General features: G+C 37.0%; 1 protein-coding gene across 7 annotated transcripts; it reads right to left on the bottom strand.

The window, feature by feature from the left end:
- Window positions 1-59: 59 nt before the first annotated feature.
- sh3bgr (SH3 domain binding glutamate-rich protein) lies at window positions 60-24,027 on the bottom strand. 7 transcript variants are annotated; one of them, XM_058799713.1, is made up of 11 exons: window positions 23,847-24,027; window positions 21,293-21,478; window positions 20,549-20,629; window positions 19,395-19,472; window positions 18,320-18,463; window positions 17,960-17,986; window positions 17,634-17,654; window positions 12,517-12,543; window positions 7,060-7,083; window positions 3,927-3,978; window positions 60-1,809 (listed from the first exon to the last, which is right to left on the bottom strand). In XM_058799713.1, the coding sequence occupies exons 1-10, from the start codon at window positions 23,889-23,891 to the stop codon at window positions 3,970-3,972; spliced, it is 642 nt and encodes a 213-aa protein (XP_058655696.1). In that variant the 5' UTR covers window positions 23,892-24,027; the 3' UTR covers window positions 60-1,809; window positions 3,927-3,969. The 7 variants fall into 7 exon arrangements, with proteins under 7 accessions (XP_058655696.1, XP_058655699.1, XP_058655697.1 ...); XM_058799716.1 differs by lacking the exon at window positions 19,395-19,472; XM_058799714.1 differs by lacking the exon at window positions 12,517-12,543 and having other exon boundaries at window positions 23,847-24,026.
- Window positions 24,028-25,109: the final 1,082 nt, after the last annotated feature.

Below are 25,109 nucleotides of genomic sequence, written 5' to 3'. Positions count from 1 at the left end.
TGCTCTTTAAATACACACAATGTGTCAAGAATAGAACATAATGAAGCAGACAGCGCCTGTAAAACTCACTCTTTATTGGTAAATCAGGGTATTTCCAACCATTCATCTCTGTCTGCGTACAAAGTGCATAGAACGGCCAACCGACAGCAGAGAATGGCTTCCAGCAGGTACTGACGTCACATATTCAGACTGAAATAAGACACAATAGACTCAAAAAGGGAATTGTGACTGATGTCCTTTCACAGTGTTTCTGTCTAATTTTAACTTCAACTTCACTGTGGTTGTAACTACAATTCTACATCCTAGAACCATATTGGTAGTCTAATTGAAGTATGTATGCATGTACAAGACCAGTGAAGTACAGTGCAGTACAAATTTTGGATACATCTACTCAGGCTTTATTATTATTATTTTCCGTATTTCAGGATAATAACAGAAATATCAAACAAAATTCTACAATCAAAATTGTAGCTTAATGTATTTTCAATGTTGTTTCGTCTTAGGGAGCACATTTTAAACTTTACATAAAGTGTTTGTATTTTTATTGTATTAAAAAAAAATCCCTCATTTCATATGCAATTAGCTCAAATGTTTAGGCAATTTCCAATCATTCTGTAAGACAATCAGACATTTCATATTATTAATATTACCATGAGCTGTATAGGCTCAACAATATGCTAAATCCTTTTTGGAAAATATTATAGATAATATTGGCTTTTTAAATTGAATTCTGTCAAATTTTGACAAAGTTACATGGTATTAGCAAAACAAACTGTGGTCATCCTTTTTTTTCTGTTACCTTGTTTTCAATAAGAGTTTTCGATCAAGTACCTGCTCATGTTAGCATCTACAAAAGATAGCTTATGGCTAGCTTAGCTTGGCTAAGTGCTTGACGAATTTGATTGAACACACAACAAGTTTATAACTAATAATTTCCTATGACTTCAGTCTATTTTTAGCATTTAGCGCTGTGGCAAAGTGCACTGTAAAAAAAATAATAATAATTTTGAGCAAACTTAAAATTTTAAAGCAACCAGCTTCAGCAGATTTTTGAGTTTTCTCAGCTTATTTTTTAGGAAATTTTTGAGTTTTCTCAACTTTTTGTTGTATAAACTGAAAACAACAAGTTGAGAAAACTCAAAAATCTACTGAAGCTGGTTTCCTTAAATTGTTCAAGTTTGCTCAACTTTTTCTTTTTTTTTTTAACAGTGCTGTAAAAAATCTAAAGTTGAGAGAACCTAAAATTTTAAGGCAACCAGCCTCAGCAAATTTGAGTTTTCTCAACTTCTTGTTTTAAGTTTATACAACAAAAAGTTGAGCGAACTCAAAAATTTCCTACAAAAATAAGTTGAGAAAACTCCCTTAAAATTTTTTGCTCAACTTTTTTTTTTTTTTACAGTGTGTCCAAAATATGACTGGTAGTGTACTTCATAATATAAGACACACAGAGAGGTATTTGTAAGTATTAATTTGGCACATTTGAGTGGTTTGGCACAACTATTTGGGATTCTATAGAACAAAGTCACAAAATATTAGTTTTAAAAGTAGTAGAATAAGCAATTTTCTATATGTACAGTAAGAAAAAAACACATCCCTTTAAATTCACTTGAAACTCGCCACTTAGGATGAAGCAACTTTAGCATAAAAAGGCATTTTGCAACTTCAAAAATGCACAGTTATCATGGGGGCTTGAAGTTGGGGTCCTGAGTGCACATTCTCCAGTGTTTCATTTGGCTTGGGCAAAGCTGCGGTGAAGGTATTTGTGGGCGATTTTTGATGGCTCCAGGGCAAGTGGGGTGTCACTTCAAGCTGAAATGTAAAGCACAAAATAACAGAAAATGTGTTTATAGTAATATGCTAACAATTGAAGCCTTGAAGGCATGTGTTTTAGAGAGTTTAAATCATTTATAGTGTGACTCATCACCACAGCCAATTTTGTCCTCAGCACTTTATGAAATAGCTTGAGGCAGGGTGTAAAAATCTAATACGTAAAAATCATCTTCGATTGTAGAGAAGATTTTCATTTCATTTCCTTAGTGTGTGTCATTTTTAATGTTTTGCTGAGTGAACTAGTGTCCGAAAATGACAGCCGCAATATTCTCTCGCAGCTCTCAGATGAATCTATCTGTTCTTATGAAATCACAAAACAAAATCAACAAATGTGTCGCCACCCTTGACATTCACTGGCGTAAACCTTTGGTTTATTACAAAAAGTTATTTTATAGCGGGTCAGAACCCAGAACCTTCAATGCGAAAAGATTAATGGCGGACCAACAAATCATGCTTGACATTCAAATGCTGATCCATGCATTTATTCACTGACCTATAAAACCCTGCGACGGACTGCGGCAGAAATATGCATCAAATAAAATATTTCACAAGTTCAAGTGAGCATTTAAATTTGGTCAATAAGAATTATTTTCTCCTCAAATCACAGTGTAATGAGACATTATACAAAATTAATATCTCATTGTACTTTTAAAATTGCTGGTTACAAGATTTTCGAACTTTTCTAATAGTCATGATATTGCATGTTGTTCATTTCATCAACACATCACAAAGACAATTCATCAAAACAGTAAAAGTACATGTTCAATTATTTATACATAATAAATATTTATGACTTCACAACCAGCATGTCTATGCATTTATTTATGGTTCAGCCCACTTGCCTGCTAGGAATTCACTGTAAGGGCATTACTGTAAATATATAAATATATATTTACAGTAATGTAAATATGTACAAATAATATAGTTAATATTCTATAACTATACTCATAATTAAAACATTTTAAAAAACATATTTGGAAAAAAAATGACCATTTGACTGCAACTGTCCAGTGCTATACTCTGTCTCTCTCCCTCTTTTCAAACTGGAAGATACAATTGTTGCCACCTTCTGATTCAAGACAGTAAGTCAACTAAATATCACACATCCATGTTTTTATTCAAGTAGCCATGCAATAAGTGTAATAAATATAATGTACGGGCTGGTCATTATCAAAATATATATATATACACTCTCATGTACCAAACATGTACCAAAATGGACCCTTTAGGTACAAACATGTACCTTTTGAAAAGGTACCGCCCCAGTGACAGCTTTTGTACCTTTATTTCTGAGAGTGTGTATATATATATTAATTCATTAATTAAATTAATTAGTGTAATAAATAAATGTAATAAGTGTAATAAGTATAATGTACAACCAGCTGGTCATTATCACAAAAATAAATAATTAAATAAGTGTAATAAATAAATGTATAAACAAATGTAATAAGTGCAATAAGTATAATGTACAACTGGCTGGTCATTATCACAAAAATAAATAAATAAATAAAATACCTTTGCTTTCCATCAGTGTCCTGATCAATCTGTTATGGTTTATTTTAAAACAATGACCAGCTGGATGTAAATTATCCATATAAACTATGAATTACTATTTAAGTTCACTTGGCACACTTGTAATGTTAGTCAAGTTTTTTTTTAACAAATTTTCAACCTCTCTTAGAAGTCACCATTTCCTTAGAATTAAACAGTGCATTTTTGCTGTCTCTCTCTGTAAACTGAAAAGCAGCACTTTGAAAAATGTTACTCGTATCGATAGATCTTGTGTTATTCACAGTGGCTGTGAGGGCCAAATCTCTGAACACGGAATTTCATGAATTAATATGCTTAGTATCAATAAAGATTGAAGCTATTCATTTTACAGTAGCTTTTCATAGTACTCAATGAACTCTTCTGTCTTTAAAGGATAAATAAAATTGAAGATACATAAGCGAGCCATTGCTGACAGGATTTTTCTTTTGAGCAATCCTTGATTCACCGATATCTTCAGTCCTGGACACTTGTGTTTTATACTCTAGCAAATGGTATCCTACAACGCCACCAAGTGGCAGAGAAGACAGAAAAAACACTCGCATTACCTGTGTGGGAAAATCCAGGTCCAAACTCCTTAGCTTCAGAACACTAGTCTTCCTGTGAATGACAGCAATCACACAGTTATTTGCATATTGTTCCTAGATGTGCTATAAATGCTTCCTGTATAACATGTTTGGCCATAATTCCATAATTCAAGAGTTTTGTTCACTGTTTTGGTATAGCCTGGCTCTTATTGGTAAACAATACAGGTCTGCACCAAAACTGTTATAACTACATAATTGAGTTATTAAACAACTTGAAAAGTGCATGGATTAAACATTATTTTATTAATTTAGTTATATCTTCAAACAGCATCAGCAGTATAGAATGCTACCAAATTATGAGAACATTTTTTTGCAAGACAAGCATCTAGATTACCTGGGGAAAATTCCAAATATGTTGTAATAAATGCCAACGTTATATGTTGGAATATGCCATTCCACCCTAACATCAGACTCTCTCTCATTCATTGAACATACACTCTGACCCAATGCTATAGAGAAACACATCACAGCATTTCCTTTTTACTCCACATCAAAACACCAGTCACTGCATTGCCTTCCCTTCTAGATGTCAACCATGCCATCCTGAAAGAGCAGAGTCCATGTCCTGCTTATCTCAATTCAACATTTTCAAACCAATGTGTATTGCATGCTGATGTCTTGATCAACATCTGAAAGATGTTCTTAATGCAACAACATCATGATTACATTTGTTCAACAAACTCTTTGATGCACTTTGAACAATGCATTGTCTGCATCATGGGCCTTCAAACAAAAGAGTTGTGTGTATATTCCATTAAAAAAAAAAAAAAAAACAGGAAGAATAATAAAAATAATAAAACTGAAGCCCTGAACCTCAACAGTATTTGGCCATCCAGACATGATGACAGCACATTTCTATAATGACACTGGTAACTGAAAATATTTGCATGACGTTGCCAAGAACCAAGAACACTGTCATATCGGCCAGCAAAACAAACAAACAAACAAAAAAATACTAAGTGCACCTTTAATAGAAATATATATTTTTTAAAAAGGACAACATAGTAACAAATAAATGACAAAACAAGGTTCAAATACTTGTTAGGTAGTACGTTCAATAATAAATCAACTCTGATTAAACAAAACACATAGAATAAATACTTTATGTCTTTATTGAACACACAGGACTCAGCAATTACCATGGCAAACATTTTAAACTGTTCATGTGTTCAATAAAAATATTTCAAAAGTATCTTATTTTTGTGGTATTTGTTTGATCAAGTTAAAGCTGCTGTAAGTGAAGTTAGTCGTCCTGCTGCTTTCTGCCAGTGTTAAGTGAATTAGATCACTACATATTCTGTTTCCAAAACCCACCCCCTACAACACCGATCTCATGAAATGCTTATAAATAGTACGCCAAATAAAAACAAAAACTTGTGGTATTGATATGCAAAAATTGACTTTGGCATGTGTATGCTACGCAATGGGTAGGATTAAGGTTGCGGGGTAGATGTGTATCATATGCATGCGAAAACTGCGTATCATATGCACGCCAAAGTCAATTTTTGCGTATCAATACCAAGAGTTTTTGTTTTTATTTGGCGTACTATTTATACGCAGTTTCATGAGATGCGCATTATTTATAATTTATAATGCGACTATTTATACGCATTTTCATCCCCCTAAATACACGCAAAATGACAGACAGGTAGAGCACCACGTCTAAGTTTTCAGATTGGCTAACTGTCCATTTAAAGGAAGTCAGTTCACTTGTGTTTTTTTTTTTTTGTGTGTGTGTTTTTTTTTTTTTGTATTCTTCTCTAAGCAATTTAGGAGAAAGTTCTCATCCAAAGTTGATACTTCAAAGAAATCTGAAACCAGTGTGATTTTGAGGGTGCCTATATCAGTGCCTATAACAGGGACATTTTGTTTGTAATATTGAAAAAGCTAATCATTTTCAGCAGCTTTAAACACTGTAACAATAAGTTTAAATTGCTTGACTACTTTTTTTTTTAATCAAGCAATTTAGTGACACAAATATAAAGGCAAAACTTATTCAGATGCAAGTATCTAGTCCAGTGGTTCTCAACCTCCCTGACTCAAAGACAATATTATAGAAGGTTATTATATTATATATTATAATAAATTATTAATTTTAAGATTGTAAGCAATTTCTGAATGAAAATTGTTTCAACGCAAATTTTTTATCCAGTGTACAGTATATAACATTTGCCCAGGAGTTTCTGAAGGTTTTCAGGTTTTACGTAGGTACATATAAGACTTTTAAAGACCTTTTTAAGACCAAGTTGAAGGGAAAATAATATGCCAATATGTTCTGTAAATGTAAATGTCCTAGGAAGCAGAAAATGAGTTCAACACAAAGGTCAAAATACAACTTCGAACATATTACTTTTTCATTATTCCATTATCAACAAAATGCTTAAGGCTTGAATACCTGTGCTCCCAACCACCAGAATATGGAAATAAGTTTTACTGTACCTTCTTCCCACACTGAAAAATAGTGATGTTCTTCCTCAGTATTTTTGTTGTTTTCCAGTGCTAATGTCTAAAGATTCTTAAATAAAGATACAATTACTTGAGAAGCAAAATGACATTAGATAAAGAAGTCTTGTTTCTGTGAAACTGATCAAAATTAAGTTTAGAATTCAATAACAAATATCTGCCAACAGGCTAAGAAAATCAATACAATTTATACAAAGGGAAAACAGGTTACCTCATAAACAGATATTTTAAGTTTAAGTATAAACTCGCTTAAATTTCAGTTCAGCTTTTTAAAGACTTCGTTTCGCATTTGTATCTCAACGAAATGTATCTTGATTTAAAGAGATTTAGACATTTGTATTGGAAAACAAAAAAATAAGGAAGACAAATTTTTTGCAATGCATGGAACATTTAATGCTCTGACTTAAGACTTTTTAATACCTAATTTTTAATAAAATTAAATTTAGCCATTTTAGCTTATTTTAAACCTAGTTTTGTGGAATTTAAAATTATTTTAAGCCATATTGTGGGCCCATTGTAAGTGTACCAAGGCGCCCTGGTTGAAAACCACTGATCTGGAACACAACTGATGACATGCCCCGATCTCCACCGACCACAACATGCTGAAATGAGCTAAGATATGCTAGAGTACCTCTGAGCCTGGTTCCTCTTCCTCCTGCGATGAAGGAATTCAGTATTAAAACAGAAGATAATGCATCAATGTATTTGAGTGACAGAAACAGCTACTGAGGTAGAAGGTTATGCTACACCCAGATTGAAGTTCTCTGAGCTAAAGGTACAAAAGAATGGGCAGTGGAAAGGAGTTTGACTGGATATATGTGTGTTTTTCCACAGAAAAGAAAGATCTGAAAAGTGACAGCCACTGGATAGAACTTCCTTGATTTCTGCTCCTGTAACATAAGTGAGGGCTGGAATGACTGGATGGGCGAAAAGAAAGAAAGAATCCAGAGAACTGAGAGCGAGGTAGAGAGCTAAGCAGCATGTCTGAGTGTCAGGGAGAGCAGGTGATGATCATGGAGATGGTCTGCAAAGTACATTGCAACTGAATGTGAGCAATAAAAAGATAATGTGTTATGTCACAAAAATAAAATCACATAGTGCACATGCTTTCACACATCGAGTAGTGCTCATGTGGCTGATGAGTAAATCTGGTCCGCAGTATTTCCTGATCATGTGCCATCTTTGTGCAACACGATTGCTTTAGTATTCAAAGGTATTCAGGATTGTGCAGTCAGGATTATTTGTCTTTGTACTTAGTAGCATTTAGGAACTTCTTAATAATGTGTGTTAGTGTGTAACTAAATTTTGTTAAAAAAAAAAAAAAAAAAAAAAATACAAGAAGTATGCACATTATGTATATCTATGAATATTTCAATACAAACAGAAGAGTAAAATGTTTATGACCTTCAGATGTTGTAGTGTAAAATTTTTGATTACTGACATTACTTTCCATTTGAGGCAGTGTTTTTTTTTAGGTTTTGGGCTGTATTACGCAAATGGAATATAGGCCTAGGTGTTATTTTACTAATTACATCAAGTAGTGGAAATATTTGCTCTGACAATGATTTGATTGCAATTCTTTACTAAATGTGATGCATTGTGAAATGTGAATTTCGGTACATGACATGGTTCGGTTCAATTTGCATAAATTATTTTAGTATGATTTATACTTATTCAAAAATATGTTAGAAGAACGTCTCAGTTACGTATGTAACCCTCGTTCCCTGATGGAGGGAACGGAGACGTTATGTCGTGACTGCATAGGGGGTTTACTTGAGAGCACCAATCCGCTCTGATTTTAAGAGAAAACGCCAATGAAATTTGGCTAGTGGATTTTGCATGCCTGAGCCACTCCCCGTGCATACGGGTATAAATAGGGGACAGGTGCATCCACTCATTCAGTTGTCGTGACGACATGGGGGTCCAATGTAAAGTGCCACAACCTGAACCCCGTCACAACCTTGTGGCGCTGCAAATGTTGACAAGCAGCCGTGTGTCAGACAAATGCTACGCAAAGGTCGTAACCTTCCCAACACAAATTTGCTGACCTTGGCACCCGCAGGGAACCAAAAGGTGAGTACATCGCTGCTGGAGATAGCCATGCTGCTGTTCCTACCACAGAAAATCTTTTCTTAAGAGAAGGGATTTCGACCTTCGTGAAAGGTGCTTCACACCTTCCTTGTTTGTTGTTTACAGCTTGGCAGTAACATTGGGGAAGCGAGCCTTCCGGAGAAAGGCGCTACGGAGGCCACATCCTACCCATAGGGAGGTATCATATGGAGACACTGATATGGACTGGCCCAGGCCTGGGGCAGTAATACATAAGGAATGGACTCTGAAGCAGGTCCTACCTGAGAGTAGGGAGGAACGACTGCCAGCAGAGCCTGACAGAATGATCTGTCAAAGGGAGGACACGGGTTCACCAAGAGGGAAACCTTACTGTGGAAGAATACACATATGGGATCACCCGAAGGGAATCAAGTCATATGGACACCTAGTCCAGTACAGAGGCTGACTGGACCTGGGCAAGCTTACACCGATACTGGGCCTGGCGTCAGACTCTCACGGGGGAGAGTTTGCTCTTTTCCCAGTTGACCCGAAACACCAACTGGCTGAGGTGCCAGAGCACCAGGTCCCTGTGATCGGACAACTGCTCTTGTGACCGGGCCATGATGAGCCAGTCGTCGAGGTAGTTGAGGATCCTGATGCCCCCTTCCCATAACGGGGCAAGGGCACCCTCTGCGACCTTCGTAAAGACACGGGGGAAGGACAACCCGAAGGGGAGGGCCCTGTACTGCCATGCCCGACCCTCGAATGCAAACCATAGGAACGGCCTGCATCGAGGAAGAATCGAGACATGAAAGTAAGCGTCCTTCAGGTTGACCGCTGCAAACCGCCTGGCTAACTGAATCGCGTAGCCAAGTCAAACTGTCCGAATGAGCCAGCGGGACGGGTTGGGCAACACAAGCCATGCTTCCAAGCTCCGTCCGTGTGGCACCAAAGGGACAATCGACGCACCCGTGGTGGTGCAGCGGTGAGAACGGCTCATCACAGCAGGACTTCCCATGTCAGAGATGCGTGGAGAGGCAGCGCGTCCCCGAGCCACGATCTCTTGGCTGCTGGTGATAGGAGGCATTGTGGGCAAGAGTGAGGAGGCAACGCGTCACTCACTGCCAAACTACGAGCCTGATAACACGGAGGAAAAGGAAGCTGCTCTTTTTTCCCAAAATGTGGGTAAGGAGTGGTGCTGTCCTCGCCATCTCCTGAAAAAGAGCAGCTTCCCACATCTCCAGGTTGCCCATGTCAAGGCTGCTTCGTCGTCTTTTTAGAGGACTTAGGAGCCAGCTGGAACACGGGGGGCGCAGCAGTCCTTCAAGAGGCTCAACGTGCCGGCCTCGACGGTGTCTCAGCACGGGGCGGAGGCGCACTCGGCGACGAGCAGGCTGAGGCGTGGCCCGCGGAGGAGTGGTGGAAGCTGGAGGATCACGCCAGGGCAAGATGTGCTGGATGGCCCAGTCTCTGCACTGCCGAGAACTGCTGGGCAAAGTCCTCGACAGTGTCGCCGAATATGCCAACCTATGAGATGGGAGCGTCAAGAAAGCGGACTTTGTCAATGTCTCTCATCTCAGCGAGGTTAAGCCAAAGATGGTGCTCTTGGGCCACAAGTGTGAACTTTACCTTCCCGAGGGACCGCGCCGTGACTTTCGTCGCCCAGAGGGCGAAGTCAGTCGCCGTGCGCAGTTCATGCATCAACCCTGGGTCGGAACTACCCTCATGCATTTGTTTGAGTGCCTTGGCTTGGTGGACCTGCAGGGCAGGGCAGAGGTGACTTGGCCCGCAGCACTGTAAGCTTTAGTGGTGAGAGCCGCTGTCAGCTTACAGGCTTTGGACGGGAGACGAGGACGATTCCTCCAAGTGGTGGCATTTTGCGGGTACAGGTGGACCACAACCTCTGTCTCCACCTGGGGAATGTCAACATACCCCTAGCCGCCTCGCCATCAAGGGTAGTGAGGACGGAGGAGGCAGACGAGTGGCTTCTGGCCAAAAAAGGGGCCGACCACGACTTCGTCAGCTCCTCACGCACATCTGGGAAAAAAGGCACTGGTGCAGGACGCAGTTGTCCAGCCGCGAGGGCTTGAGACTGGACGGTGTTTCGCAACACCCGAGGGGGGCAGCCCCACCGAATCTTCATCCTCGGAGGACGATAGATCCTCTGGCGATCGATCCTCTGGCGGTGCACCAAATTAAATGCCGGGACCATCACGAGCCGGGCCAATGAAATCACTCGGGAGCCGCACGGGACATTCGCTGCGGGAGGAGTGAAAGGTCCGCGGGGACGGACCCGGCGGAGAAGCTCTCACTGTAATCCTCAGATCTCCCTGAGCTCTAGCCAGCGGTCCTCTGCTCGTGACAGAGAAACCGGGTAGAGACAGTGGGAGAGGCGAGATCGCAGCGAAGCTATGCTCATACGCTCACAACGAACACATGAGTCATCCACAAATGCAACTTCAGTGTGTTGGATGCCCAGACACTGAAAACAGGGTGGACAGGTAACGATCGCAACCAAGAGAATACGGACAGAACGGCATCTTTAAAAAGACGCGAGCTGTCCGTAATGAGAAACTGCTCTTTTAGTTGAAGCACCCAGGGAAGTCGCTGATTCAACAGGGACACTGCTGTTTGTGCCATAACGCCAACCAGGAACAGATTCTTTCTTCCAGTCAGAATGAAAAGGCTTTGTTGAGAAGAAATCATTCACCCACTCGGCTCCGAAGCAAAAATCTGAATGAGTGGATGCACCTGTCGCCTATTTATATCCGTATGCATGGGGAGTGGCTCAGGCATGCAAAATCCACTAGCCAAATTTCATTGGCGTTTTCTCTTAAAGTCAGAGCAGATTGGGGCTCTCAAGTAAACCCCTATATCGTCATGACATAACTCGTAGTGACCGACAGATAGGGAACTACTTAAACTATTCAAATGTTCTTTAAGATTTTTTTATGTTTTTGAAATAAGTCTCTTATTATTTAATACGCTGATTTGATATTTAGGAAATATTTCTTGTTATTAAACATCTGCTGAATATTTTTGTGGAAACATTCTTTGATGAATAGAAAGTTCAAAAGGACAACATTTATTTCAAACAGAGTTTGAATTAAAATGTCTTTGTTATTACTTTTGATCAATTGTATGCATCCTTGCTGAATAAAAGTCTTTATAAAAATAAATTTAAAAGCTCAACCTTTATACTTTTGATAGGAAATTAACATAATACAGTGGCTAGTATAATAGCAATTAAATCAATTATAAAATTATTAAAAATACAGTTATATACAGTATATAATACAGTAGTTTATTTTACCATGTCCTTGTTACCATGAAAATACATTAAAATACTGAGGAATATTAATTATCAGCATGTATTTAATATATGGTTAGGGTTTTCTTCAGGGTTAGTTGCATGTAATTATGCACATTCTTCCCTCAGGCAATCCATCTTATGAACACCTGACAATAATTGTGGAACACACAACACTATTTATACACTTATTTATCTAACACACATACTTAGTTTACATTTCAAATTTGCACACAATATACCTGTACATACAAAACTGTCTATTGAAATATACCTGTACATATTATTGTAAATTTGCATATTGTTATTCCCTATTTACTTGTTCTATTTTTATTCTTTTATTATCTGTGTTTTTGTCCTGTCACTGTCATTCTGTTGCACTGTGGAAGCTTCTGTCACGAAAACAAATTCCTTGTATGTGTAAACATACCTGGAAATAAAGCTCATTCTGATTCTGATTCTGATAATTGACTTTTTTAGACCCCTACTTCCAAACTAAATAAGCTAAATTTATGTCATGTTGTATAAATGATACACTGATGGGCTTGAGTGTATCACTTATGTCTCTGGTATGTTAAATTTGGTCCAAAACAGGACTGACAATACAGGTGCTAGCAGTGAACGGATATCTTGTGCAGTTAGAAGAAAAACAAACACAAAGGCGAAAGAAAAAGAGAAGCAATACAGAGACAAAATTTTAAAGAAAAGGAAAAACATGTATCAATGTACCTCAAGCTCTCTGAGTTCGTCTTCATCCTAGAGGGGAGAACAGACTGAATGAGATGAGAGGAATGTGAGAGCTAAAGCTGAAGAGAGCACCATGAGAGACGCATGCAACTGAAAAAACAGATGGAGAGAAGAAAGAGGCCGGCGGGAGGCAGCTGGAGGAGAGAAGTCAAACAGGAGGTTAGAAGGAAGTATGGAGGAAAATCAGTGGCCAAATGAGGGGGGGAAATGCAAATCATAAGTACAACAACAGAGACAGAGAGACACTGCTCATCAAACCCAAGTTACCTCAGACACCAAATCATCTTCTGCCTAGGAAAAAAAGCAGGTGGGGAGAGAGAAGATGGGATAGAAAGAAGCTTTTAACTTGCTGAATTTGGACAAAAGAAATAGAATGGATTAACTGAATTCAGTACTTTCCAGCTTTGTGTTCAAAACACATCAGACTGTCATTGAACAGCAGGTGTGCTATCTGATATCATTCATTACTTATAATGATTTAAAAAAAGCCTTCAATTAAAAATCAGATACATACAGTACACTCACGTTAAGCAGGATGTACTTATAGCAATCAACTGCTTGATTGTTATACCATCCAAAAATATTATTGCCCAGCTTTTAAAGATGAATGTATAATACATCCTAGCATACATACATATTCTATATTATACTTATTAAAGCTATACATTCAATAAAAATATCAATATAGTGCAGGATTTTTGTCTATGGTTGGATTTTGACAAGTGGGCATTAAATATCAGATTGGTGTCTGATATTTAATATCAACATAAACCATTAGAGTGTATTACTACTATTAGACTACGTAATTATTGATGATGATTAGATGACAACATGATTTAAATCGCCAATGAGCTTTGTTAATGGTGACGGTTCTGTGACTGGCACTCAATTTGCCCAGGTGTGTGTGAGATGGAATTTACTCCACAGGATCTATTCAGTCTGCTAAATACACTATCGGTCAGAAGTTTTAAAACAGTAAGATTTTTAATGTTTTTTAAAGAAGTCTCTTCTGCTCACCAAGCCTGCATTTATTTGATCCGAAGTACAGAAAAAAAAAAACAATTAAAATTTGAAATATTTTTACTATTTAAAATAACTGTTTTCTATTTGAATATATTTTAAAATGTAATATATTCCTGTGATTTCAAAGCTGAATTTTTAGCATCATTACTCCAGTCACACGATCCTTCGGAAATCATTCTAATATTCTGATTTGCTGCTCAAAACGCATTTATTATTTTTATTATGTTGAAAACAGCTGAGTAGAATTTTTTTTTTTTTCAGGTTTCTTTGATGAATAGAAAGTTCAGAAGAACAGCATTTATCTGAAATAGAAATCTTTTGTGACATTATAAATGTCTTTATCATCACTTTTGATCAATTTAAAGCATCCTTGCTAAATAAAAGTATTAATTTCTATAATTTCTTTACCAAAAAAAAAAAAAAAAGATACTGACTCCAAGCTTTTGAATGGTATGATATACAGTGAGGAAAATAAGTATTTGAACACCCTGCTATTTTGCAAGTTCTCCCACTTAGAAATCATGGAGGGGTCTGAAATTGTCATCGTAGGTGCATGTCCACTGTGAGAGACATAATCTAAAAAAAAAATCCAGAAATCACAATGTATGATTTTTTAACTATTTATTTGTATGATACAGCTGCAAATAAGTATTTGAACACCTGAGAAAATCAATGTTAATATTTGGTACAGTAGCCTTTGTTTGCAATTACAGAGGTCAAACGTTTCCTGTAGTTTTTCACCAGGTTTGCACACACTGCAGGAGGGATTTTGGCCCACTCCTCCACACAGATCTTCTCTAGATCAGTCAGGTTTCTGGCCTGTCGCTGAGAAACACGGAGTCTGAGCTCCTCCAAAGATTCTCTATTGGGTTTAGGTCTGGAGACTGGCTAGGCCACGCCAGAACCTTGATATGCTTCTTACAGAGCCACTCCTTGGTTATCCTGGCTGTGTGCTTCGGGTCATTGTCATGTTGGAAGACCCAGCCTCGACCCATCTTCAATTAACTGAGGGAAGGAGGTTGTTCCCCAAAATCTCGCAATACATGGCCCCGGTCATCCTCTCCTTAATACAGTGCAGTCGCCCTGTCCCATGTGCAGAAAAACACCCCAAAGCATGATGCTACCACCCCATGCTTCACAGTAGGGATGGTGTTCTTGGGATGGTACTCATCATTCTTCTTCCTCCAAACACGTTTAGTGGAATTATGACCAAAAAGTTCTATTTTGACCACATGACTTTCTCCCATGACTCCTCTGGATCATCCAAATGGTCATTGGCAAACTTAAGTCGGGCCTGGACATGTGCTGGTTTAAGCAGGGGAACCTTCCATGCCATGCATGATTTCAAACCATGACGTCTTAGTGTATTACCAACAGTAACCTTGAAAACGGTGGTCCCAGCTCTTTTCAGGTCATTGACCAGCTCCTCCCGTGTAGTTCTGGGCTGATTTCTCACCTTTCTTAGGATCATTGAGACCCCACGAGGTGAGATCTTGCATGGAGCCCCAGTCCGAGGAGATTGACAGTCATGTTTAGCTTCTTCCATTTTCTAATGATTGCTCCAACAGTGGACCTTTTTCACCAAGCTGCTTGGCAATTTCCCGTAGCCCTTTCCAGCCTTGTGGAGGTGTACAATTTTGTCTCTAGTGTCTTTGGACAGCTCTTTGGTCTTGGCCATGTTAGTAGCTGGATTCTTACTGATTGTATGGGGTGGACAGGTGTCTTTATGCAGCTAACGACCTCAAACAGGTGCATCTAATTTAGGATAATAAATGGAGTGGAGGTGGACATTTTAAAGGCAGACTAACAGGTCTTTGAGGATCAGAATTCTAGCTGATAGACAGGTGTTCAAATACTTATTTGCAGCTGTATCATACAAATAAATAGTTAAAAATCATACATTGTGATTTCTGGACTTTTTTAGATTATGTCTCTCACAGTGGACATGCACCTACGATGACAATTTCAGACCCCTCCATGATTTCTAAGTGGGAGAACTTGCAAAATAGCAGGGTGTTCAAATACTTATTTTCCTCACTGTATATATATATGTATAGAATCTATACATAATACACGTGTTAATTATATCTATCATAGATAGATAGATATAATTAACACAGTGAAGACTAATTAATTTACACAATGCATGTAGCGTTTCTTATTTACTGTAGTTTTTTGTCCTATTGCTTGAGCTTGAGTTTTTTTTTTTTTTTTTGTCTATTTTTAGGCTTGTATTAGTTTGATATTGACATTGGTGACAAGGATTATGAAAATTCTATGGTATCAAAGATTTTAATATAAAAACCTTTTTAAAAGAAAAAAAAATACTATATTGTGATATATATCGTTATCGTGATAGAAAATTAGTCATATCGTGATATAAGATTTTGGTCATATCGCCCACCCCTAGTATAGTGTATAATGTTACAAAAGCTTTTTATTTCAGATAAATGCTGATCTTTGGATCTTTCTATTCATCAAAGAATCCTGAAAAAAAATTACTCAACTGTTAATAAATATTGATAATAATACTAATAATAATAAACGTTTCTTGAACAGCAAATCAGAATATTAGAATGATTTCCGAAGGATCATGTGACTGGAGTAATGATGCTAAAAATTCAGCTTTGAAAATATATTCAAATAGAAAAAAGTTATCTTAAATAGTAAAAATATTTAAAACTTTTACTGTTTTTTCTGTACTTCGGATCAAATAAATGCAGGCTTGGTGAGCAGAAGAGACTTCTTTAAAAAAACATTAAAAAGCTTACTGTTCCTACTAAACCTGGGGTAGTGTATAATTAAGCAACAAAGTTTATGTTCATTAGATGATGCATTTAACCGAATTCAGTGCATCTTGAACTTGTATTTTTTTGTTGGATTTGCAGAACAGGCGTCACCCTAATGAATGATGATTCATATTTTTCCTGCTTGCTATTTTAGTAACTGCAAACAGTTAAAGAACAACATTTTTTCTGAAGAACTGTTTTGATGGAGAACTTTTCAAGTAAAAGGCTTTTAAAAACTGAAAATGCATCCATCACACCTGTAAGGAAAAGGGGGAAGGAAAATGAAGCACAGGCAAAACCCAATGCAAACGAGTCGCCTTCCAAGAGAAAACGCTTCGAGTAAATGACATGGATGCAAAATAAATAATAATAATAATGGAAATGTTGTCAGAGAGATGAGAAGGAATGGATGGGAGAGAATAGTAGAGTTAAACACACTCCAGATCTACAATCTGTTGATTCTAGAATAAGAATCACCTCTGAGACCAGATGGTTGTCCTCAACCTGAAACAATGAATAGTGAACATTAGCTTTTTCTTTAATGATCTTTCTGACAAGCGATTAATTGCATTTTTAACTGTCAACCTGACAATTTTTGACGAGAGATCATTTAAATAACAATAATAACAAAAAAACAAAAGAAATCATTTTAAAAAACAGTGTTCTCACACTTTTCCATGATATCTGAAATGTGTTCATGATTCCTGGATCTTTCTTAAAGGATTTAAAAATATATATATATTTTAATAAATACGCAAATGTCTTCAATAAGACGTAAGATATTTCACACTGACTTGTGGGCAAGCTTTACACCATCTTTCACATTAAATATTAGGCAGAACAAAATAATAAATAATATATGCACTAAAAGTACGTATTGTTTGTTTGTTTGACTAATTTGCATGACTTTTCTAGGCCTGTAAACCATAAGTGTTCTCTGATATTTCCAGGCTTTCCATGACCATGAGAATCCTGAACAACTCCAAACACATCAACAAAATTCAAATAAAGCAATTCTTGTTTTTGGATGAATGACTTCCACTGTTTGGCAGAGCAAAGAGACAACTGTCCCTCCACCTTGTGATACACACATTTTTTGGGGCAAGAGCAATAATTTCATTTTGATTGGCGAAGGAAGCATGCTGCGGTCCAATAAACCAGAAGCAGTCATTTAACTGCTATGAATGAAGTCACAGACTAACATAAACCTTCTTGAAGTATAAAGACTAAGGCCATTGTTGTTCAAATTGCTTCTTAAGAGAAGAAAATGATAGATTTCAGTCTTACCCTGTCCTCTTCTCCTTCCTCCTGTGAGTCATAGAAGAAAAGAAATGGTTCAGTCAGAATAGTAATCTACATAAATCTAAAAGAATTAGGTTTAATCATTGTTTTACTACTATTACAATTCCTTTTAATAGTACAATTAAACGTTTATAATAGTTTTAAGGTAAATCAACACAATAAAACCACTGGAACACATATAATTAAGGATTGAGTGCATTAAATGTTAGAAATGTATTAATTACAATATTCATTATCCAAAACAAATCTATCTATTATGTTGATATACAGTGATCAAGACATGCAGAATTGTTTCAGCAGTTTTTTCTTACCTGCTCTTCCTCCTCAGCTACCTTTCTCTATCAAAAAGAAAGTTCAATATTAAAATGAGCAAAATACATCAGGCAGAAAACCACACTTACTGAATAAACACGATAAAATCCACACAATCTTGCAAGTCACACTGTCAACCGGAAACACTAGCAAGAATCAAACTACAAGAGAGGAGATGGTAAAGCAGAGAGTTAGATGTTAATTTCAGTTGCATGGGAGAGAACCTGCATTAAAAAACCTGGAGGTTATTAGATGAAGCAAAGGATGAGATTATATGGAAGAAGAATGAGCTGCTATGGGAAAACAGGTGATGTTTGAAGAGGAACGAGGGTTAAACAGATGTTTTAATGGTCAGTTACACTCTCTTCATCTTCTTCTGCCGGTTCCTCCCCTTCGGTGTTCTCTTCTTGAGCATCTGTCTCTGCCTTCTCGCCTGGATCGTCTTCTTCCAGCTCTGCTGTGTGTGCATCTCCATTCTGCTCAGCCTCTGCGATTTCTTTTTTCTAGAAGAACAAACAGCGCATCCCAGGAAAAGAGAAATTACTGTTTTGACAGTACAGGATCTGCTAAGGCACTGGCATAAGGCACCATGGGTTCCTAGGTCATTTTAGAACTGGACCCTCAGGACGAAAACAGGCACGAGTTAATGAACTGGAGGAACATTCACCGGTGAAAAGTGAAAAATAGTAGAAAGAAAAGAGGGTTTGTTGTATTAGACAATGGGAATGTTGACAAACTACATGTAAAATGGACATTATCAATCAGTTTGCAATGTAACAGGAACAGCATGCTACTTGTGGAAAGGTTTATGTTTGGAATGGAATACTAGCAACGTACATTGTAATTTGTTAAAGATATTTCACCCAAATATAAAAATCATCATTTACTCATCTTCATTTTGTTCCAAATCTGAATGAGGTACTTTCTTCTGCATTAAACACAAAAGAAACTATTTTGAAGAATTTTGGTAACCAAACAGTTTCTGGTAGCCATTGACATCCACTCTATGGTTACATCATTCATCAAAATATCTTCTTTTGTGAACAACATGAGGGTGAGTAAATGATCTAATCACTTTAATATTAGTTAACTACATAACATGCACTAATGGCCAACAATACTACAATATTTATTCATCTTAGTTAATGTTCATTTCTACATTTAATCGAAATACCTGTTAACATTGGTTAATGCAATGTGAACTATAATGGACAACTTTATTTTCATTAACTTACACTAACAAAAGTTAAATGCTGTGTATACTAACCCAAACATAGGTGTTAAGTTAGGTTTTAATAGACAGGTGAACAACAACCCAGCTGATTCGAAAAGTAGATGAGGGGCATACAGTAAAGTGCAGTGTTGACGTGTCTGGAAATGCACTGAAAGTGAATATCAGTTAAATATGATTTTTAAAAAATGATCGGATATTACTGTTGTTTCATCATCAAGATGTTCCTCTGTGCCAGATCCATTATGAAGCTTTTGTGCATTTTCAGCTTGTTGTGCCTCCTGCACCAAGAGAGATTTTTATTAAAACAGTGGAGAATCAATTTCATCGCTGTCAGCAAGGGAAAGTTTCACCAAAAATGCTAAAAAGAAGAGAGGAAGAAAATAGATGTACAGAACTCTACAGCCGATAGTGATAGTGACAAGGAATTCACTTCACTGATTTGATCCATTCACCACTGAAGACCCCTCTAGTAATGTTTTTTTCCCTTGTTTTAGAGAATTGCAGGAAGTTTGAGATATTGCATTTACAGTTATTCGATTCAATTTTTCACTGAGAATTCTTAAAAATAAAGGTGCTTCACGATGCCATAGAAGAACCTTTTTGTCTATGGTTCCATAAAGAACCTTTAACATCTGAAGAACCTTTCTGTTTCACAAATGCTTCTTTGTGGTGAAAGAAGGTTCTTCAGATTATAAAAAGGTAAGAAAGAGATGGTTCTTTAAAGAACCTTTGACTGAATGGTTCTTTGTGGAACCAAAAATGGCTCATCTATGGCATCGCTGTGAAGAACCTTTTGAAGCACCTTTATTTTTAAGAGTGAATTTATATAAATTATTCTATTGGTTGTTTGGTAAAGAGTTTTTGGCTCAAGATCTGCATTTAAAGTCACACCAGAGGTGTTCAGCTTGGATTAGGACTTGGCTTTCTGCAGACCAGTCAAGTTCTTCCACACTGACTAAATCAATCATTTCTTTTTGAACCTTGCCTTATACACAGAGGCATTGTCATGTTAGAATAGAAAAGGGTCCTGTCCAAACTTTTGCTTTAAAATTAGAAGCACACAATTCCCTAGAATATCATTATATGGTTAAACATTAAGATTTGTACTCATGCAAATTACTAAAGTAGTCAAACCTGTTCATTAGAAGGGGGTGACCCAATACTTTTGGCAATATAGTGTACATCAAAGTGGACAAAGGATTTAAAAGAGTTTTGAGAAAAAGAAGTAAAACATCTTTCTCTTTTTACCCTAATGTCATTCAAACATTTACAGGATAGCTGAGGCCTAAAATGGTACCAAATATTTTTTTAACGTTCATGTCAAACAACAAAAGGAAACACACAGAAATACAACCTTAGATCCTGGTGGAGGTGTCAGACCCAGAAATTCATACACTGTGTTGTCCTCTTTGGCATCAAAGAATGTTTCATAGTCCTGCAGTTTAGGAAACTATTATTAGCATTTTATAGCAATCAAGGTAGCAACACATCAATGTCATTTCTGTAAAATTCAAAAGAAGCTATCAAACAGAATGTTCATGCTGCTTTTTTCTATAAAACATGAATGTAGACTTATTTGCACTATATTTAAAATCTTATGAAGCCATACAACACAATAACTAAATTTCAAGCCATTATTCACTAGATTCGATATTCTGTGGTTTCCAGGTATTGCAAACAAATAAGTTCCCTGTGTGTATCGTGAACACACAAAGTTAAGGTTTCAGAAGACATGAAATACAGCACACAACTTTTGCTCATTTTGTGTTCAACAGAAATAATAATAAATAAAAAAAATACAGGTTTTGAGCAAAATTAAGGGTGAAGGGGTTTATTTAGATAGGACAGTAGAGAGACGACAGCAAATTACTGGGAGGAGAGAGGGATTGTCAAAGGACCTCGAGATGGGAATCGAACTCTGGTCGCCGCGAGCACAGTTACGCTATATATCGACACACTAACCACGAGGCTATTGGCGCAGACGGATTTTACATCTCTTAACCTGGATAAACAAAAAACCTTCAGTCTTGACTCACATTGTGATTCTAACGTTTAGAAGAGCAGTTTTATGGGAACCTCTATTCTAGCAGGTTCTTACCCCACAATACATCTCCTCATTGAAAATCTGTGGAGGAAGAGGAATTCCATTGGTGGGCTTCTTTTCTCCAGGGACATTTTCCCTCATCCACATCCGGTTGTCCTCGTTTGAAGCAATGTCAAGCTGTGTGTAATCGATTTTAAGTGCCTCAAGAAACCCGACAACATCTTGCTGTTTCTTTTTGATCTGTGGTATTGGTAATAACAGAGTAAAGACAATATTTTCAAATATTTCTCCACATTCTAAACACATTCACATTCAAAACAGATAATAAATATGTGTGAACTGTAGAAGATATCTTAAAATAATGATCAGATGATAATACCATGTTTCTTACATGTCAAATTATCACATAGAGAAAAACCCGTACCAGGGTTATAACATGTACCTCTACTGGACCCATAATCATTGTACAAAAAGAGATAGGCTGACATCTTCCGCATGTAAGACGAACACACACACACACACACGGTTTCAGATCAAATAAATTGCCACTTTGGAACTATAAGGTTCTAGCTGACAATTTTGTCAAAATTGAGTTATTCACATTCCGTGACAGCTTATTTACATTATGTGATTTTTAGGTTTTAAGCGTACATTTTGGGACTTTTTATTTAGGAAACAAAAAGTTATCTACAAAATATATGGAATGCGAAAACCTTGAAGCTCAATATCTCAAAACCACTCAGAATACAGAAAGATCCTTATCATTTTTTGTTTTGTTTTGTTTTTTAGTAGGACAAGTCAGATTTTTTTTGTGTGTGTGAACTGAACAAGAATACTCTAAAAATGTTTGTAACAAAAGTTGTTTTGTCGACCTTACTTAGATACTCAAGTATTTGATCAAAACCTGTTGTCCTAACCTTCCAAATTGAGTCAAATGAGTGAACTGAACAAACTATTTTACCTTGCTTAATATTGTGCAAGTTCCCAGCATGCATTGCAGCTTGACAAAAATGTGGTAACTATTATTTTAAAATGATCACTGCTTTACATTTTACTTTCTAAATGTATGCTGCTGCTGTTGTCACTGTTAGCTGTTATAACAGAGTTATTTTTTTGATTGAGCTAACTTAACACATTGATTATGAATTGTATTTCTTTAATGATTGATTGATTTGAGTTAGTTAAACTTTTTGCAGTGTAACATTTTAGGTGTGACACATTATGCTTTAACAAATGTAACTCTGATGTAACTATTTACATCAATTTGTTTTTGCACTATTTATTGCTTTGAAATTGACCACTTATCCCTAAACTCTAATATAAGAAGTGCATTAATTACTGCAAAATAGAAATTAAACATGTAGGGTTTTGACATTTACAATGTTAGTACAGAGATAAAGACACCTCATAAGAACAAAATGTCATTCTGGTCTATATATATGTGACCCTGGACCACAAAACCAGTCTTAAGTCGCTGGGATATATTTGTAGCAATAGCCAAAAATGCATATATGGGTCAAAATTATCGATTTTTCTTAGTAAAGATCATGTTCCATGAAGATATTTTGTAAATTTCTTACCGTAAATGTATTAAAACTTAATTTTTGATTAGTAATATGCATTGCTAAGAACTTCATTTGGACAACTTTAAAGGCGATTTTCTCAATATTTTGACTTTCTTGCACCCTCAGATTCCAGATTTTCAAATAGTTGTATCTCGGCCAAATATTGTCCGATCCTAACAAACCATCCATCAATGGAAAGCTTATTTATTCAGCTTTCATAAATTCATTTATAAATCTCAATTTTGAAAAACTGACACTTAAGACTGGTTTTGTGATCCAGGGTCACATATGAATGTATGTATGTGTGTGTGTGTGTGTGTGTGTGTGTGTGTGTGTGTGTCTGCAAAAATATCAATAACTGGTACATTTTTGTGCAAAAAGCAAGTTTGGTCTAATTATTTCCAATAATGACCACAATAAATTGAAAATCGAAAAATGAACCTGGTGTGTTACAACTTTGTATTGCGGTCTGTTGTAACACTCACTTGAATGCTAATTTACATGGTTCTGGGAAAGATTGTACATTTCTAAATTAGGCTACTTGAATTTCTAAAAGTCCCAGCTCGCTGACTTGTTAAAACATGATTGTATCAAAGTAGCTTAGATTTTTTGTTCACGAAATAACAAGATTAGATCATTAGCACTGTTAATTATCTCTAAAAAACACACACACAAGCCAATAAATAAACATATTTACCAATACCAGCAAATAAACATTCGTTCTGATGAGCAACTGAAATCAATTCTGGAAGTTTCCTGTTTAAAGGAATAGCTGCTGCAGTCTGGAATGTGATCTCAGAGATATTTAAGGAAACTGGCGGAGCTGCTACTGTTATTAGGTCACTCAGGATTATTTAAACTGACTTGAGTTAAACCAGCTTTTATTTGAGAGTTTAAAACACATCCACCGCTGGTTACTGTTACTATGCTTTGAACTATCGATAGATTCATTCCGCAGTCTGTATAAAACACAATCAAAGCGCTTCGGCGAAGTGACCTGTTGAATGACTGAACAATAACACACTTGCTGTCCAGATTCTTACCGCCGTCGACCCCGAGGAAGATGCCAGGAAGACTTTAATGACCATTTTGTGGAAATGCAAAATAAATGATCAGGGGGGAAAAAGTGTTTAAAGACACCGTGATCCGCTGGAAAGCACACGGCGCTGCAACCTCGACTCGAGCCTCTCGGTGTCTATTTCTGTCCCCGGCGCATCATCGTGTGGCGGGATTGGTGCGTTTGTCCCACTGCTGTCTGAGTGATTGGCAATTTCAGCTGTCTGTCCACATCAGGAGCTGCTAAAGTTAGTGTAAGGACTTGCATATATGGACAGAGATGCTGTTTTTCAAGAAACGTGTCATTTGTAAACGCGTAAACAAACAAAGAACTATTGACTGGCCACTCTGTTAAACGAGTTGGCACTATACCTTAAATACTGTAATATTGCTTTTATTATATGATATGATCTTCATCTTATGATCAAATGAAAAATTCCCCCAGATTTAAATTGGAAAGTTCCCACACTCTCAGGGTTGTTGTCAAGGGAAACAGCAGAGAATGTTGTCCTGGGCTCTGTGATGAGGGGGAGCCACTGGGGTCTTCTAAACTAAAGTATGACCTACTGACTGGGCCTATAGGAAGAGAGGGCCTAGCCATCAAAATTTGCTCCTGGGCTCTGTCGCAGAGGCTTGAGGGAGTGTGGTTTTGAGTGACTCTGGGCAACAAGAAACCACCTATCAATTCAATTCAAGTTTATTTGTATAGCGCTTTTCACGATACAAATCGTTGCAAAGCAGCTTTACGGGAAATTAAGTTTCTACAATATATTTAGTAGCTTATCAGTGGTATGTCAAGTTGATGTACATATGTATGGTAAAAATCAGTTAATGACGTAATCAAACAGACGATGAACACTATTAACAGCAATGATTATATGTTGCAATCAAACTTATAGCAAAATTTGGTAATTCTATGTGTTGTTTCGGGGTTGGCATCATCTCTTCTCAGGTGTTCTGGATCCAGATTGAAGCTTGTAAAAACCAAGTAAAAATGATTTGTTCAACCCAAGCTAAAAAAACAATAATGTGCATTTGATCAGATATAACTGCAGTACAAGATTATGAGATGCATTATATGAATGCTTGGCTAGAGATGTGTCTTTAATCTAGATTTAAACAGAGAGAGCGTGTCTGACCGCGCATGTTATCAGCAAGGCTATTGCAGAGTTTGGGAGCCAGATGCGAAAAAGCTCTACCTCCTTTGGACTTTGCTATCTTGGGTACTACCAAAAGTCCAGAGTTTTGCG

The sequence above is a fragment of the Onychostoma macrolepis genome, chromosome 15 (assembly GCF_012432095.1).
Source record: "Onychostoma macrolepis isolate SWU-2019 chromosome 15, ASM1243209v1, whole genome shotgun sequence".
Taxonomy (NCBI): domain Eukaryota; kingdom Metazoa; phylum Chordata; class Actinopteri; order Cypriniformes; family Cyprinidae; genus Onychostoma; species Onychostoma macrolepis.
Note: the sequence above shows the minus strand (reverse complement) of the source record. Positions and strands in the feature narration are given on the sequence as shown.

Excerpts from the sequence above, each read along its gene's own strand:
- sh3bgr (XM_058799713.1), bottom strand. The coding sequence starts at position 23,891 with ATGGTCATTAAAGTCTTCCTGGCATCTTCCTCGGGGTCGACGGCG. Across the intron at positions 19,473-20,548 it reads CACCTCCACCAGGATCTAAG|GAGGCACAACAAGCTGAAAA; the intron begins GTTGTATTTCTG and ends CTCTTGGTGCAG. Across the intron at positions 17,655-17,959 it reads TAGCTGAGGAGGAAGAGCAG|GAGGAAGGAGAAGAGGACAG; the intron begins GTAAGAAAAAAC and ends TATGACTCACAG.